The sequence below is a fragment of the Bidens hawaiensis genome, unplaced genomic scaffold (assembly GCF_021521415.1).
Source record: "Bidens hawaiensis isolate Kalapana, Puna unplaced genomic scaffold, B.hawaiensis_p1.1 tig00025028_1, whole genome shotgun sequence".
NCBI lineage: Eukaryota > Viridiplantae > Streptophyta > Magnoliopsida > Asterales > Asteraceae > Bidens > Bidens hawaiensis.
In genome coordinates, this window is record NW_027493986.1 from 204,262 (window position 1) to 223,532 (window position 19,271).

The 19,271-nt window shown below is 39.2% G+C and overlaps 1 protein-coding gene across 3 annotated transcripts; it reads left to right on the forward strand.

Annotated features, from left to right (window-relative positions):
• The first annotated feature begins 8,684 nt into the window (after positions 1–8,684).
• LOC143570754 (uncharacterized) lies at positions 8,685–9,669 on the forward strand. Of its 3 annotated transcripts, none has more exons than XM_077056325.1 (3): positions 8,827–9,052; positions 9,166–9,234; positions 9,335–9,669. In XM_077056325.1, the coding sequence occupies exons 1-3, from the start codon at positions 8,873–8,875 to the stop codon at positions 9,464–9,466; spliced, it is 381 nt and encodes a 126-aa protein (XP_076912440.1). In that variant the 5' UTR covers positions 8,827–8,872; the 3' UTR covers positions 9,467–9,669. The 3 variants fall into 3 exon arrangements, 1 of the variants encoding a protein (XP_076912440.1); XR_013141990.1 differs by having other exon boundaries at positions 9,040–9,052; positions 9,324–9,669; XR_013141989.1 differs by lacking the exons at positions 8,827–9,052; positions 9,166–9,234 and adding an exon at positions 8,685–8,811.
• Positions 9,670–19,271: the final 9,602 nt, after the last annotated feature.

Sequence of the window (19,271 nt, forward strand, 5' to 3'; positions counted from 1 at the left end):
GCGCCAAAATTGCCGGATGACCCTTTCGTTGATACTTCTGTGCTTTCATAAGGGTAATGATGCTGGTGGTCGTGCCGCTTCTCTCGCCTCGAACCGAAATGATCTCGCCGGAAGGGGTGGTAATATGGACTATCTTATCATGGCATAAAATCTCCGCTCGGTTCTCGGATAACCAGTCCATGCCGACAACGACATCGAAACTACTAAGCGTAAAAGGAATAAGGTCGATGTCAAAGACATGACCTGACAGTTTCAACTTACATCCCGCAAGTATATGAGTTGTTACTACAGTTTTACCGTTAAGCTAATTCAACAGGAAACTTAGCGTCTAACGGGGTTGGAGTAAGGCCTAAAAGTTGGCTAAAGGCTTTCGACACAAAACTCCTATCAGCTCCAGTGTCAAACAAAATAGAAGCAAAATAATCGTTTACAGGGAACTTACCAGACACCACATGCGGATCATTGCGGGCTTGACCCGATCCAATCACAAACGCTCTTCCTTTGCCATTGCCTCCACCATTACTGCCACTTCCATTACCCCCATTGTTGTCATTCTGTTTCAGCTTGGGGCAATCTTTTCGGAAACGACCTTCCTGTCCGCATTCAAAGCATCCCTTTGTTATCATCGGTTGCTTAGGAGCACCCTTTGCCGCAAGGTCTCCTCTACATTCTTTCGCTTGGTGACCTATCTTTCCGCATCTTTGACACTTGTCACGGTCACACTGGCCAACATGATGATAGTTGCACCTGTTGCACTTTGGATACTTCCCAGCATATCCGCTCGAAACCTGCCCGCTACCGTTGTTGTTGGTGTTGTTGTTGTTGTTGTGATTCTGAGTGTTAAAGCTCCGAGTGAACTCGGGCTTACGGTAGTGTTGTTGCGGTGGGAGGTTCGAGGATGAAGATCTGGCGTTGTCGAACTTTCTCTTCCCGCTGTTCGGGTTGCTGTTGCTGTTATTGTCGTTGCTCTGGTTGTCACGGGCTTTAACGGTCGAACCCCTCGGTGGTAACGCACCTTGGGTCACAGCCTGATCCGTCAGTTTGTGGGCTAAACGGATCGCTTGTTGGATCATGGCTGGTCTGGAAGACGTCACCATGCCCTGAATCTGCGGTGCTAATCCATCAATGTACAATTCTATCCTCTTGCTCGGCGGATCCACCATCCGCGGACACATCATAGCCAACTCGTGCGAACGAGTAGTGTAGGCTTCGATTTACGAACCCACCATCTTTAACGACCAAAATTCTGATTCTAACTTTGAAATCTCTTCTCTCGGACAATACTCCTCTCGTATCATGTTCTTGAACTTCTCCCAGTTCATTGCGTTTGCCAGTTCCAATCCAAGGATCTGGACGTTTGAATTCCACCAAGTGAGGGCGGAATCCTCAAGTGTCCCAGCAGCGAATTTGACCCTACTAGCAGTGGGACAATTACACATTTCAAAGGCCGACTCAGCCTTCTCAGCCCAACGCAGGAAGCCTATAGCTCCCTCAGTGCCCTTAAACGTACTGGGCTTGCATTCAAGGTAGTTCTTGAAGGTACACGTTCCACTCGGACCTCCAGCTTGATTCTGAACGTATGCGGCTAAAGCGGCCGCGACATGGTCATTCAGCAGAGTTTGGAGTTCAGCTGCAGTCATGCTGATGTTACCACGTCCTCGTCCAGCGTTTCTTCCAGCCATTTCATCTAAGTGTCATAATTGCTAGATGTCGTCATCTGAGGACACATCTGAGTGTGCCTCCTCCTCAGCCGGTTCTTCCTCCGGTTCTTCTTCGGGTTCCTCTTCGGGATCTTCCTCGGGATCTTCCTCAGGCTCCTCTTCGGGATCTTCTTCAGGTTCTACTTCAGGCTCTGCCCCAGGCTCGGCCTCAGGCTCTGCCTCAGGTTCGGCTGCGTTCTGAGCAAGTTGCATTTGTAAGACATCGCAACGCTCTAACGCTATCTCAGTTCGGGTCCTTGCTTCTTGGAGTTGTTCTTGCAAGTCTATCATCTCGGCTTGCATCTTCATCATAACCTTCGTTTGTTGCTCACTTGTCTCTTGCATATCTTTCATTGCCGCCGCCATGCGGGCAATCTCCTCCTTAGTCTCAGTTCCGTCTTTAAATAGTCTGGAAACGTTCTCTCTCGTGTAGCGCATGTAACCCACATCACGCTCCAAACAAGAAACGACAGCTGCGAGAACTCGCTCTACAGGTTCGGTTATGGGGGGTAGGGTGTTGGGATAAGCAGGGTGGTTCGGGTGAGGCAACGGGGGAACTTGTTCGCGATAGACCATACGTCTGATCATGTTAGGGTACCAATCCCAGCTAACGTCGTTTTCGTAAAGGCCTCCGGATAGGCGGTACCTCTTCGGTGCGGGAGCTGCGAGTTCCGGGACTACGCGGGGTGGCGAGGCGGTAGGTAACTGAGGTTCCTTCCCGTGAGCATGCGTCATCGAATCGGATGATGATGAGGGTGGCGTCGACATTCCTACAGGTAAGCCGAATATGCGCGCGCGTATGAGCGAAAGAGGTAAAGAGATAAGATTACAAGACTACACAAACCTATGCAGTGCGTATCATTATAACTAATGGGTCGTCGCGGTTATAGTCTAGTATGCATGCAGCTTCTAGTTCGCTATAACCAATGGCTCTGATACCAATCTGTCACACCCTCAAAATCCACTAACGGAGTTTTACTGTCAGAGGGTGTGAACTGGCAGGATCGGAATCATTAGTTATAATCAAACCATAAAAACGTTTAAATGCAAATGAGTGCGGAAGCGTAAACCATATAAATAAAGAGGATTCAAACAATGCATGTTCCTAGACCGCGCGCCCGCCTCGGCTACCTGAGAATAACATACTAAAAGGGGTCAACACTAGGTTGGTGAGTTCACAAGTTATATAAGATAAATCGTTTAGCGTTTGAGTTCAGCGTTTTCGTTAAGTGTTTTGCGTAACCTCGTTACGGCGTTTAAGTGTTTCGCGTAACCACGTTACGGCGTTTGAGTGTTGCGTAACCACGTTACGGCGTTTGAGTGTTGCGTAACCACGTTACGGCGTTTAAGTGTTTCGCGTAACCATGTTACGGCGTTTAAGCGTTTGCGTTAAGTGTTTTGCATTACCAGATAGTGTTATGTCAAATTATATATCGATAGGTAGCTAATCTATACAACAAGTATTACTAAGTGGTTCGAGACCGAAGCTGACTGTTTATCAAGTGCCCGTCACCAGGTCAACCCAGACCATGGTAAGTGTTAGCCAAAATTACACCCACTCAACCTCCAGTTGAGCTTAGCGTCGGGTGGGGTTTGTCAAACCCAGTAGTACTACTCAACAGTGACTCGCTATTCTAAATATTAACCGGTTCGATGCGTGGGACTTCAAGGGTTACGTTTGCCGCTTAGCCTTTACAAGTGATATATAATTTATAACAAAATCTTAAATATGCGTTTATCTCAAAAATGCGTTTATCGGAGTATGTTATCTCCCCCAAGTGAAAAACGTTTGAAAACAGTTCAAAGAGCGGGGTAAGTGAACTCACTGTTTGCGAAGAATATCCCAAATTAGATCACCGAGTGATGCGCGTCGTAGAAAACTCTCTAGCGTTCTAAAATAACAAAGAGATTTTCTAAGTATCGGAACGTTTAACGAGTCTCTAGACTCGGCACATAATACCTATGCACGTAACATGTTTCGTGTTTCGTTTGTGAATCGTGTGTGACTTAAACAAGTACACTTGTGATACGATACGTGAGTGAGCAATTACTTTCGTGTCATGTATTATTAACATACTTTACTAGCAATTATCCCCGTAAGGGCATTTTGGTCAAATCATGGCAATCAATTAACAACTATTCCCCGCAAGGGTATTTTGGTCAAAACATAACAATTATATAAGAAATATCATATTTCATGCATTTATACACAACTCAGCAGCTAGTTTCATTGTGACAGAATTTCTACTTGAAAGATTGTACTATTTCACCGATCCTATCATCTCAATTAATTTACCAAAAATCACCACTGAAACATACATGTCTTAGGTTTCCAGAACATATTTTATCTTATTTTTATTCCATATAGATTTCTCATAATGATCAAAACACTACAGTAAACTCATATCAGTCAGATTCATGCACAACAGAATTTTATTTGCAATTCCCGTTAAACGGAAAATCCAATAAATGCAAGACCACTTGGGTTTGGTTCCTAACTCAATGAGTCAACTTCCAGAAGTGGAACCAACCCAATTGGCCTCGTAGTTCATGAGATATAACATTTACAACATAACCTAACAGCAGGTCTAACAGCTCAGCTTTGCACAACGTTTTTGTAAAATCATAAAAGTAGACTTCTACTTATCCAAAAATTACAAATTTATACTTTATAGAAACTAGACTCAACCTAGTTTACTGCAGTACCCACAATCCCAACCAACTTTCACGTTTACACTTCGTTACAGTCACTTAAACATCGTATACACATTCTGTCCAGATTCTGTTCACATCAAAACTCAACAATTTAACTATCTATGAACTATCATGCATCCATATAACCCTCTAGACACTATAACTACTATCCATGCCTATCAATTACACCATTCATACAAGATTAGGGTTTGTGTTTCAACTCAAATCAAAAACACAACAATCAACATGTATCAACATCAATCTAGTTATCAATTCATTATCCAAATAACAACAATCATATTGGCTATATACAAGAACAAAATCGGCTGCCTAGGGTTTTTAATTAACCCATGAAACATCAAAATCAAACAACAAGAAGATAAAGGATGATCAATTATACCTTCCTAGCACCTAGTTCTTGGATTAAACACTTGATTTGATGGTGTATATGTGTGTGTTTGTGGACGGCTGCCAAGGAGAGCAAGGGAGAGAGAGACCGATCGGAGCTTTGTAGGTTTAGAAAATAGGTTAGGGTTTGTTTATTAGTGATATATTTATAAATATACAAGTTACACTCTAGTCCCTCTACTTTCAAGTGTTGTTTTTCTAGAACATTCTATCATACTTGCACATTAAGTTAACATGACAATAATATTATCACATAACACATAATCCTAACACATAATTATCACATCATTAGTGTTTTAGTGTGTTTCATTTATTCATCAATCGTTTGCGTTTCGGTGCAAATCCCGAAAGACTACTACACATGTAGTAAGTGTTAAGCGTCATTTAAACCCTAGTTTAAATGTAATGAAGTGTGCGTTATAGATTCAACGATCTTAAAGTTTGAATTGACGGAGTTGAGTTAACGGAGTTAACCTGAAATTTACGATTGTCACAGTGTTATTCCTGATCGTCTTGCATCGCTTGACGAAAAGGTTAATTCTTTACCTATCGTTGATGTAAAATTCAAGCGCAAGTTGGATGACACTTACAATGTTCATGATGACACTGGTATGTCTGCAACCAAGACGAAGGTTGACGAACAACAAATTGTTGATGCTAATGTTGGTGAGGGAGATATCGTTGGAGTGCAAAAGATATAAAAGGGACAGATTTGGAATTTTCGTAATAAATTCAACGTTTTGCATGCATGTATGGATTCTTTTTTTTTTTGGTTTGAGTTTGGATGTTTTTGAGTTTATTGTCCTTTATTTGACATTGTGAGTTGGTTTTATTTGTCGTATTTTAACTTAGGATATCAATGAATTTGTGTTTTCCATATGTTATGTGTTGTTTTATCAATGAATTTAATATGGATATCAATGATTTTGTGTTTTCCTTTGTATTCTATTCTTCTGGGATTATAGTTTAGACCAACTGCTATGTTTATTCTTTATAATGTTGATTTGAAAATAACATATTTTTTATAAAACTTTAAATTAGGGAATCTTCATCATTGTGCTCCTACTAACATTAATACTTACATTGGTGTTACCAACATGCAATTTGAATAATGATACACCTATTTTGGACATCTACATGTACAATATTCATCATGAAATGATGTTTTCATATATTTGTTTACTCTTTTCCTAAAGTTAAATTCCTAAACTTATTTTTTATTGCAATTTCACTCTTGAACATGCAATTGTAAGTTATTAAGTTTAATGTATGTATTATAAGTTAACATTATTTAACTTCATACCATTAAATACTACATTACACTTTATGATGAAAGCCATTAATAATTATCTAACAACCTGACATAACAAAACACATAATTTTACAAAATTTGGTAAACAATTTTAATAATATATAGTTTCATCATGAAATTTTATAAAGGAAGGTTATTTTTTTATCTATAAAATAATTGTAAAACGAAAGTTTTTTTTTGTTTATGAAATTATCATTTTCAATTCTGTATTATGTAAATAGTAATTGTAGAAACAATGTTATTTTGGTTGTACGTATATTGAAGTAACTTTTTGTTTAGAGTATGTTATATTAACAACTATATATCATGTTATTGTCTCCTCGAGTGTTGTTGTTTAACGATTTATATATTTCCACCCGTGTCGTACACGGGTCAATAGCCTCGTTTTATAGTAATAAAAGAGAGCCATTTTTGGACAGGTGTCGTCTAGAGAAAGCCCCTCCCTTAGATTCTGACAAGTGGCATGTTCTTGTTTGACGGTTACAATGATTAAACAAAACAAATTTCATTTATTATTAAAAAAAATACAATTCTTTATACTGTAAAAAACCTTCACCTTCATCAGCCGTCGACACCTCCTCCTTCCTTGCTCTAGATCAATTGCTTCCTATATACTTAATTCGAACGTTCATAGATGAAATCAATTGTTCCGTTAACCATAACCCCCCTTCCATTCATCGCCAGACAATACCACCGCCTCCTTCCTTTGCTCGCGATCAATTTTCGTCGTCACAGATTTCTGGTAAGCGTTAATTTATGTAGATAGAAGTCACTGAATCTTCCGTTTTTTATTTATGTTCTCTGATATCCAAAATTACAGATTTTGATGATAAACATGGGAGCTCACTTGACTACATAGAGATTATAAGATGTATAACTTTAAACATACAGTCAACAGTTATTCTTAATTTGTTTTTATTCAGTTAAATTCAATATCATTGATCATGCTAATTGTTATCATGTTACACTTTGATTGTGTTCTTATTAATAAGTGAAAAATTGTTGTCAGTTGTTATCAATATGACAAATGCATAGTGTGTGTTTGTCAGGAAATACATAATTTCTAATTATAATCTTGTCAAATTTAACCTATTAAATGGTTAATTTTTTTTGTTTCGTTACGGTTTAATTCTGTTTACTTAGTTGGTCTAAAGAAAGTTTTTACTAATGGGTCAACTTTTAGTTACTTTAAGGTGGGAAAAATGATTGTTTTTTAGTATATAATTTGCAATTGTGACTGATTGTTGCAGAATCAAATTTATTCAACATGATAATCTAAGTTACACGGGAGTTCAAATGCTCTCAGTTGACTTTAGAAGATGTGATCAAAGTTGTGTCGGGAATTATTAATCCCCAAACCCGAGCAGTGTGTGATAAGCATTACCTTACACAATGTACATTTATTCTTTATTTAAAATACCCATATTAAGGCATTATAGTGTGTCACATTTAGGTATCTAACAAAATTAAAACTGCTTTTATGCAGTTTATTATTTAAAAAAAGGTGTTTGAAACTAACTGCCATTATGCAGTTTTTTTTGCACATTTTTAGGCTAACTGATTATGTTGGTTTTGCACGTTTGTAATTGTAGTTGACAAGAAATGCTACAAATTTCAAATCGTCATGAACTATAATTCGTACCTACCTCCATCTGTTCTCCATATGGAGAATCCGACGCTTGAAGATTATTTCTTGACCCTGACAGTTTTTGTAGGTTCCCAGCCGGATCTACACGGAAGTATCTCGTACTACGTAGGTGTGGAATCCCTACGTAAGACGATACGAGTGTTCGATGTGATATACGTTAAAACCAAGCACAAATACACGTTACAATACTCAAAAGACACGTTGTATTGCAACTCCTTTAACACGTGATATGCAAATCACAATTACACGTTCTGAAAACTTGTTTAACAAAAGCCGTAGCTAAGGCATATATAGTTATCGACAACTTCGCCTAACAGACTAGGCGAAGTTGTCTATAACTTCGCTTGTCCACAAGTTCGCTTATATTAGGCGAACTTGTAAGACAACCTATACAAATCAAAACAAAACAAACTAACACGATTACAGACACTAGATACTGAACTACTGACATAATGCACCAAAAGTTTTTAATACCATAGACCAGGTCAACAAATCAGAAGAGGTAATTCATTTTGTTACTATTTTCTTAAAGCATATTGTATTCACAACATGTGAATATAACTACTATTTTTTTTCATGTTTTAGGTTTAGTCTGTTATTGTTATGGGTATTGTGATAAGTATCTTACCTGCTCTGGTCTAGTACTACAACGCTTGTAGCAAATGTAACAAAAGGGTCACACGAATGATGATTGTAAGTGACACAGATTATGGAACTGATGGTGTGGAGGCAAATCATTTAATTCAGTGCCCTACAGAAGCATGCCGCTTTATCTCAGTTGTTCCAAGGTTAGTTTTTCATTTTCCATTACACGTTATTGGTGTGAACTACTTAATTCAATTTTATTAGTTTTTTTTCATCTTCCAAGTTAAATTATTTTAAATATATTGTAGGTTTAAAGTTCCTTTACAGTTACAAGATTGTACCGGTATTGATTCTCTCAGAATGTTTGATCATGCTTCGTGAGGCAAGGAAGTTGTTCAAAAAGTAGGTTGGAGAATTACTTGATAGAGTTGTTGAGGTTAAATTCTATTAAACTATTGTTGCTGGTATTCTATTTTCCCTTTATTGTTTTATGCTTTTATTAACTCTTTCAATTTATATTACAAGATGATACTCTTAACATGGTTCCTCCTGAAGTGGATGAGTTGGTTGGAGAAAAAAATAGCTTTCAAAATTGATATTACATACTACGACATTACCAACAATTACAAGTGGTTCACTATTAACAAGTTGACTGAAGATGCTTCCATTATCTCAAAACTTGAAGCCAAGTTTGATGTTGATCAGGTAGTAGTTGTACATTTTCAATATATATTTTCTCAATACAAAAAATACTTGAATATATTTGATTTATATTGTATCTTAATTATTTAACATATCCATTTTAATTTACTTTGTAGGTTGGTCCTACACAGTCCTTCAATAACATATTCGTTGGAAGTGACTCTCAAGATACTATAAATTTCAAGGTATTATGTTATATATTATAACAATAACTAATGCATATATTATATTATTTTAATAACAAGAGTTTGCTTATTTTACAAACTTTTTTCAGTTAATGGGAAGGGTTTGTTACATGAAGAAGATGTTGGAGAATCAAGTGGCCATTCGGATTTGAAGCGTAAGTTAATTGAGGTTTATGATGTGCACGAAACTCCGAGTGAATATGCAAACCAAGCATTGAATCAAATCCAATGAAGCTCAAAACGCTATTGGCTCTCCAAAGCTGTTTATTCAAAGGAAGAAAATGATTATATTTTTGCAGCTTTGAAAGACTTATCTATGGTGTTTTACTAAGTTATTTTTTTGTCTTTTCAGTTTGGTATTTTACTTTTGTTGCAAGTTAGACTTTAAATTTGGTTGTTTTCTTGGTTGACTCTTTGAGTTTGGTTGCTATGATATTTGACTCTTTAGATTTTGCTTAATTAGCTATCAACTTTTGTTTAGACTTATATAACATCTTGTGCCTTTTTTATATTTACTTCTAAATAGAATGATCATATAATCTTGCTTATAAATTATTTTAATGCATTAAACGTGTTCATATTCTGTTACGTCATATATAAGACAAACGTTGAAAAATACTTGCTTATTATTATCATGTATGATTTGGGTGACTAAATCTATAAATATGTATGGATTATGAAACTTTGTTTAGTATGTGCACTAACTTGAAGTGTTATTAGTTATTTGTAATACTAATATATATATATATACATAGCTAGTTATATGTTAAGGCGTTTCTAACAGATAATGTTTGTTTGCAGCCTATTTAGTTATGTAAATATGTGCACCAATGAAATTTGTCTACCCAAATTCGTGAATCACATGGGTTTATAACCTAATATACATATCTAATAAAAGAGTAGATTTTTCATCATATTTATTCAAATTGCGACATGTGATTCTCACAATTTTATTAATCCAACTGGCTTTTCATAAATTTTCTTTTAATTATTTATTTCAAAATACAAAAAACGTGCTCTCTCTCTCTCTCTGCAAAATAATCCATATTCATCATTCCAATCTTCTAACCCTAACCATAAACTCAATCACCATTGGCATACTCTGCTTAAAATTGCTTTGAGATCGATGATCAATCTTCTCTTTACTTCTTTCCACATAAACAAGTAAAACAAATAGAGAAGCTTCCAAGCTCTCAAGAGAAATTAAACTACAATTCGGTACAACAACTGCAAAAACTGAACCAATTACCTATAATAGTTTTATGTTAAATAGTCGAATTCGAGCGAGCTTTGGCTCGTTTGAGGTTCTACACAAGCTCGAAAAGATGTAAGGCTCGTTTAAAGTTTTTCTCAATATATATATAAACAAATAAAACCGTATATGAATTAATTAATGAATAATAAACAAGCCGAGCCGAGCTTGAAAAAACAATTGAAAAGGCGAGCTCGAGCTCGAGCTCGATCCCTCATAAGTTAGAAAGAACCAATCTTGAACCTAGTTGAACTCGAGCTCAACTCGACTCGTTTGCACCCCTAGTACCTACAATTTTTTTATTGTGCTTTTTTTTGAAGTTATGTCGTTATGATAATCAGGCTTAATAATGAATCTGCTCATGCTTTTGTAATAATCAAATAGTAACCGGATTTTGTTGTTGTTGTTGACAATTATGCTTATTTAGGATTCTAATTGAGGCCTATTAGGTAAAATTAACATACATTACTGATGGATATAGTTATAGATGGTGCAGTAGTTAAGATTAGCTAGCAAAGTCGTATTTTTGATTTAAGCAGAATGGTGAAATCGATTTGAGAGGGATGATCGACAGTGGTTGTTGAAGACATGGTGGGTAGCGGGAGATTTTTCCGCCATCATGTTGATGGGGGTAAACATGGAATTGCATTTTGAACGTGATGTTTATAGCTTTCTTTCTGCTCAAATCATTCCAATTTGGGAAGAAAGATATAAACATTAAAAATTCATGTTTTTCTCTTCTCCTCTCTTCCTTTCTCTTCATAAAAAAAACTCTGGAACATCAATTTTTTTCTTTTCACTCCAAATCATTTCTCTTCACTCCTTAACTGCAACTCTGGAACATAGCGTAAAGGTACTCCTCAAACCTATTTCTCTAATGTCAATATAATTCTAGGTATGCATCAAAGCTGATTTCGATTGTTAAACAATCTATCAATATGTGAAATCGATAAATCTTCATCATCTGATGTCGATATTAAACAGTCTGATTCATATTTAATCCGATTCATCTGATTGTCCAAAGTTAATCATATTTTCAGTTTTAACAATCAGTATATAAAAGTTTTTTATGGAATATTCTTTATGTAATCATGGATGGTTGATTTCCTACATCCATTTAGATGTTAACCATTAAGCATAATTAGATATTTCTGGTTTGTTTGTAGTCCATGGATTACCATTTATCTTAGGAATAATCTTTTTAGTTAAAATGATTGTTTTTTGTAGGTGAAGATAATAATATTAATCATGTTCGTTTTCTCGGTTTTATTTTAAACCCTAATCTCAAAATTCTCTGCCGTAAGATCAGATTGATTATTGGAGATTTAATGATGTTCAAATCAAGTTTGGTTCTTGGCGATTTGAATTTTGTTGCATTCAATATTTCTTCTGATCGATTGGAACCCAGCTCGACTCTCAGTGATTTGATGTTCGTTCTTCTACAATTGTTTTTCCATTCACGGGTTCAGTCTTCCAATAGGCTCTAAATCAGGTTCGTTCACACAACTTTTTTAATTGTTTGGTTGACTTTGGATATTTGTTAAGTAAAAACTATATGATTAATATTGAAAGTTACTAGATGCTTTCTGAGTTTATTGTTTGGCTTCTTATTCCAGTGATGTGGTGGAGATCACAACCACATCAACAGTTGTATTTATCATGGATACGTGATGTTTCTTAGTTCTGGTTTACAAAAACATGTTACGTGTTTATCAAGGTTTTGGTTAATGTTAACAACCATTACCAATGGGCCATAGAACCAAAAAAAAATAAAAAATTGTTAATAATTGTATTTTCCGATACGATTCTAATGATTAAAAACAATCTGGTTTGGGCACCTCATGTTTTGAGTTTTTATTTGGACCATATTGTTCTGTGTCAGATAAACCAAGATGGTATGGTACACCTATAGTATTAAGTAATTGTTATTGGAACATATAAATGATAAAAACAATAGGATGGTTGTGAGTTTGTTTTATGTTGTTTGTAGGAAGAGTATCAACTCAATGAATGTCAAATAAGTAGGATAAAAACTGGTTTATGTTTATAAAATTAATCTTACTTTAATAATAGTCGTTTTTTTCGATCAAATGATTCGGGAGGTCTATATATGGAAACCACTTTTACGATAGTTTTTTACCCATTTGACTCACCATAGACAAAACACAACTCGAATCTATGCATATAAAAGTAACACGCGTGGCATGGATACTAAGACTGAGGGTAATGGGGGGTGAACGGGGGCGCGGCCGCCTACGTGGCTCGCGAACACCGCTACACCCCTCAGGTGAGCCGGGGCGCGGTTGGTCCCCGTGGCTGGGACCGCGGCGCGTAAAAGAGGGAGAGAGAGGAGTGTGTGTATGTTTTGAGAGAGAGAGAGAGAGAGAGGAGTGTGTGTATGCTGGGTTTTTGAGAGTAGGTCCGATGGTGTGATCTGTGGTGGTGGTCCGGTGGTCCGGTGATCGGTGAAAGTGAAGAAGCCATGTGGTGGTGTGAACGATCCGAGGAAGAAGCCCCGGATGGTGGTGGTGGTGTGATCTGTGGTGGTGGTGGTGGTCCGGTGATCGGTGAAGGTGAAGAAGAATATTAATATTTATATTAAAATTAATATTTAAAATAAATAAATAAATAACTGGATCAAGCCCCGGATCACCTGGACCACTACACCCTCTGGGGCTTGGTTGAGGGGTTTGATCCATGGCCATGTCATCGCCTATGTGTGAGATTTTGCTTGGCTCACTTGGGGCTCAACCAAGCCCCATTACCCTTATCCTAATTGTAAAGTCCGAAAATGCCACTGTTGAATATTTTGAAAGCTTCAACCTGTTTGTGGGGTATATTTTAATCCAAAGTAATTGAATTATTTATTGCATCAATGTAACTGATCGTAGTTTATGCTTTTTTTCTTTTTCAGGTAGTTTGTTGTTGAGTTCATTGGCCCCATCATCAATATTTCTTGATCATATTTTGCGCAAAGATACTATGCATTTATGGTAGGGTTTACTGTCACACCCGGCCCTGAGCGGCGGAAACAGCCGGGCGCGCGCGAGTGGGGATTGATACTTAAGCACGGGCCATTGCAAAACATTCAAAGATTTTTATTGCGCATGAGAAGTTTAATACAAATACATTACATTGTTTAAGTATTACATAAAAACATCCAAGTACAAAAACTGAAGATTTTCTCGCCATATCCCCTTGCGCGGCGGGTAACCGTGCGCATCGAGGGGATAAAACCAAAATCTTCCAAAAAGCTTGTTTTAGATGTTCAGCGTGTGGTGCTCTAAGTGTGACTCCATGCGCTACCTAGTTATCTCCTGAAAGACACGTAAAAACATTTGAATCAGTATAAACTGAGTGAGTTCACAAGTTTTAGTAACTTGATAAATCGTATTGCATCATAATCTTGATACAAATCATTCTGAAACATAATTCTGGTAGCATCATTAAACACATGCTTGGTAAAACATAGTTATATCAACATATTCTGATAAAATCGTTCCGCGGGTTACGCGCGAACATTTTTGGGAACTGTGCTCGTCTAAGTGGCGCTGCCACTACGAGCTAAAATAACGTAATACCGTCCCGCGGGTTACGCGCGGACACTTCTGGAAAACTGTGCTCGTCTGTGTAAGTGGCGCTGCCACTACGAGCGAATATATGCTGTAATACCGTCCCGCGGGTTACGCGCGGACGTTGTGCCGGAAAACAAGGCGCTCGTCTGCGTAAGAGGAGCGACCTCTACGAGCGGGCTCAAACCCATAGTACTGCCCCATGACCATACTAGGCACTCGTCTATGTAAGAGGTGCGACCCCTACGAGTGGGCGGATCAAACCAGCAGTCCCTACCCTTAGAGTTCCAATGGTAAAGTGATCACTTACTCGAATCTGGTGCACTATCATCGAAAAACCATAGATAACTGTTCGCATTGCTCATCATGAAACATAACTTAAACACGTAATCGTTTGCTTAGCTTGTAAATATACCATGATAAAACATTATTTAAATACGTGTCCCTCGCCCCGAAAACAGTTTAAAATGGTGAAAACAGTGAAAATAGGGGCTGTGAGACTCACCTGTGGTTCTTGTTAAGGGATTAATCGAGATTCGGGTTTTCTTGGTGTTGGCCTCGGAATCGAAGGTCTAGAATACGATTAAATAACAAATATATATATTAAGATCAAGATATAAGGGTTGGAAAGTAGATCTCAAGGTTATAATCTCGGCTTACCTAGTAACAGGATCGGAGCTGGAAACAACGGATGCTTGGGAAAAGATTAGTGCAAGTTTGTAGTTCTTTGAAGTGTGTTTTGGGTGATAATTTAGGCTACAAATTTATAGGCAAACTCAAGGGAACATAATCCCTTGCTTTAGGGAATTGTAATCTTTTGAAATGATGATAAAGTATGGAAATTATTATTATTTATTAAAAAGAGTAGAAAAGTAGATTAAAGATTCTGATTTGATATGGACAGGACATGCAGGGCTGTGGTTGGTGAGAGTGGGTGGCTGGCAGTTGACTTTTACAGTTTGCTTTTTCAGTGCTTTAGACAGTGTTCAGTAAAAAAGTAGAAGTTTTCTGAAACACGCTACCGCCCTCATTTGGGCGGGGACAATTTCCTTAAATCTGATCATTTTGACTAAGTGTTCTGCGCGTATAACTTGGTGCGCATAGCTTCCTGCGTGTAGAACATTTCTTTGCTGCGGGTAGGTGCGTAACCTTCTCGCAGTTAGGGACATTTGAGTTTCATTTGTAGATTCTCCAGGTGGTTTTGGTATTTCAACATAGTGATCAGTCATGTTGAAGTCAATTCCATCCTGGAGCTTCAGACAAACTAGCTCTCAACGTTCCCGCCATGCGGGTAGGTTAGTTCCCTTCCGCACGCGCATAAACGATGTAGGATGCACCCGCCTTAGCATCATGCGGGATGGTCAACCCATAGACAACATAACGTTTAAGTTACATGAAAACATAAGGCCAAAACGTTCACGCATGGCGCATATAACATATGCTCACGCTGGTTCTTAACATGGTGCGCTCGCGCAGGGCGCACATAACACATGCACGCGCTGACTAACATGGCGCGCTCGCGCAGGGCAAACATAAATGCCCGCGCTGATCCTTAACATAGCGTGCTCGCGCAGGGCGCACATAACAAATGCACGTGCTGACTATCATGGCGCGCATAATATTTACAATCACCTAATTATTAGGTTGATTACTTAGTTTAAGGGGTTGGGAAATTACCGGGTGTCACATTCTCCCCTCGTTAAACGAATTTCGTCCCGAAATTTAGGAGACGTTGCTGGCAGAAGCCATATTCTGAAAGAGGTGTGGGTATTTTATGCGCATCTGATCTTCTCTTTCCCAAGTGAATTCAGGCCCACGCCTTGAGTTCCATTGAACTTTTACCAACTTGATTCTGCTTCTGCGCAACCTTTGTTCTTTCCAATCGGTTACTGCTATAGGCTCTTCTACGAAGTGCAGCTGTTTGTCAATATGAATTTCTTCCACCGGTAAAATCAACGTTTCGTCAGATAAACATTTCTTGAGGTTGGATACATGAAACGTATCATGAACTCCACTGAGTTCGGCGGGTAGACGGAGTTTATAAGCAACTGGACCGATCCTCTCCAGGATCTCAAAAGGTCCAATGTAGCGCGGATTTAGCTTTCCTCGCTTACCGAAACGGGGGACTCCCTTCCATGGAGAGACTTTCAAAAGTACTTTATCCCCTTCTTGAAACTCCAACGGTTTCCTTCTTATATCAGCATAACTTTTCTGTCTGTCGCGTGCTGCCTTAAGGCGATCCCTTATCTGAAAAATCTTGTCTGTTGTTTCTTGGATCACTTCTGGACCAGTCATTTGCTTGTCGCCCACTTCCGCCCAACACAGTGGGGATCTACACTTGCGCCCATATAAAGCTTCGAACGGCGCAGCCTTAATGCTTGTGTGATAACTGTTATTGTAAGAAAATTCAACCAACGGGAGGTGGGTATCCCAACTACCTCCAAAATCGATCGCGCACGCGCGCAGCATATCTTCCAATGTCTGGATTGTTCGCTCGCTTTGCCCATCCGTTTGAGGATGATAAGCTGTACTCATATCAAGGCGAGTACCTAGAGCTCCTTGTAACGATCTCCAAAACCTTGATGTAAACCGACTATCTCGATCAGAAATGATGGACACTGGGACTCCATGTTTTGAAACTATTTCTCGAATATATAGTCGGGCTAGCTTTTCCATTTTATCAGTTTCTTTAATCGGCAGGAAGTGTGCTGACTTAGTTAACCGATCCACAATAACCCATATTGTGTCATAACCCCCAGGTGTCCTTGGCAGTTTGGTGATGAAGTCCATAGAGATTTGTTCCCACTTCCACATGGGAATTTCTGGCTGTTGAAGCAACCCCGATGGTTTCTGGTATTCAGCCTTTACTTTTGAACACGTCAGGCACTTACTGACATACATCGCGATGGCGCCTTTAAGATTGGGCCACCAATACAGCGTTTTAACATCTTGGTACATCTTGTCTGCGCCAGGATGTACGGAATACCGCGTCTTGTGAGCTTCGTTTAATACCTGCTCGCGCAATCCTCCCTTGAGAGGGACCCATATGCGGTTGGCAAAATATCGAGTGTTGTTCCCTTTAAGTTCCAAATTCTTAACCATACCCCCAAGGCATTCGTTTTTAACAAACTCTGGTTTCAAGGCTTCTTGCTGAGCGTCTCGGATGCGGGTAGAGAGATCTGCGTGAATGGTCAACCTTAGAGCCTTGACTCGTAGCGTTTTTATTCGCTCCTTTCTGCTTAGCGCGTCTGCTACCACATTCGCTTTCCCCGGATGATACTTGATCTCGCAATCATAATCATTCAACAATTCAACCCATCTTCGTTGCCTCATGTTTAATTCCTTCTGATCGAATATATGTTGGAGGCTCTTATGATCCGTAAAGATTACACATTTCGTACCATAGAGGTAATGGCGCCAAATCTTTAGCGCGAAGACGACAGCTCCAAGTTCTAAATCATGCGTTGTGTAGTTCTTCTCATTGGTCTTAAGTTGGCGCGAGGCATACGCTATGACTTTGTCTCGCTGCATAAGGACACATCCGAGTCCTTGATGTGAAGCGTCGCAGTAAACAACGATGTCATCTGTCCCCTCGGGCAGGGATAAGATTGGCGCACTACATAACTTCTGTTTCAACATTTGAAACGCTGCTTCCTGGTTTTCGCCCCAAACAAACATCCTGTCTTTCTGAGTTAGCGCGGTCAGAGGTAGAGCTATCTTGGAGAAGTTCTCAATGAAGCGTCGATAGTAGCCAGCTAGTCCAAGGAATTGCCTCACCTCAGTTGGGGTTTTTGGCGCTTCCCAGTTTTCGATGGCCTTGACTTTGGAAGGATCAACGTGAATTCCTTTCTCGTTTACAACGTGACCGAGGAAGTGAACTTCTCTAAGCCAAAATTCGCACTTGGAAAACTTCGCATACAACTTTTCTTTCCTTAACAATTCCAAAATCAATCTCAGGTGTTGCTCATGCTCGGCCTTGGTTCGAGAGTAAACCAAAATATCATCTATGAACACAATCACAAACTTGTCCAAATATGGTTTGCACACACGGTTCATCAGATCCATGAATATAGCCGGCGCATTAGTTAGCCCGAAAGGCATCACTAAGAACTCATAATGGCCATATCTGGTTCGGAAGGCTGTCTTTGGCGCGTCTTCCTCATGGACCCTAAGTTGGTGGTATCCTGACCGTAGATCTATCTTCGAATAATAACTGGATCCCTGTAACTGGTCAAATAAGTCGTCAATCCTCGGTAAGGGGTACCGATTCTTGACTGTCAGCTTGTTCAGCTCCCTGTAGTCAATACACATTCTGAACGAACCATCTTTCTTCTTTACAAACAGTACTGGAGCTCCCCAAGGTGAAAAGCTTGGGCGTATGAAACCCTTATCCAATAGTTCCTGTAACTGATTGGATAGCTCTTGCATCTCAGATGGAGCTAAGCGATAAGGCGCTCGAGCTACTGGCGCAGCTCCTGGGACCAAATCAATACGAAACTCGACTTGTCGCGGCGGCGGTAACCCGGGCAAATCTTCAGGAAAAACTTCTGGAAATTCGCGCACTACTGGTAAGTCTTCAATTCTTCGCTCATCTCCTTTCTCTACTACATGCGCCAGGAAGGCGTAGCACCCTTTCCTTAGGCACTTACGCGCCTTTAGGCATGAAATCAGTTTCGTCGCAACTCCCCTTCTTTCCCCTTGAATCATCAAAGTTTCTCCGTTCAACAGTGGAATCCGAACCTGTTTCTCATGACAAACAATCCCCGCGAGATTCTCGACCAACCAATCCATACCTACCACAATATCGAAACTTCCCAAATCTATTGGTAACAAGTTAATATTGAACTCATGACCTCCCATGACTAACACACATTGCTCAGTCCTTTCATTCGCGCATAACTGCCTACCATTGGCTAGTTCTATAGTATAAGGTTTGTCTAGCCTACTGGTCGCTAAGCCCAGGGAGTTTTTAAACTCATGGGATATAAAACTTAGGTCAGCGCCAGTATCAAATAAGACAGATGCATAATGACCGTTAAGCAAAAACGTACCGGTTACCACATTCGGCTCTTCCTTTGCTTCACCCGCGCCGATCACAAAAGCTCTCCCGCGAGCTTGGTTTCCTTTCTGTGGGCAATCCCGACTGAAGTGTCCAGGCTTCCCGCATGCGTAGCAGTTGTCATTGGCTCCAGCTTCTTTAGCACGGCAATTCA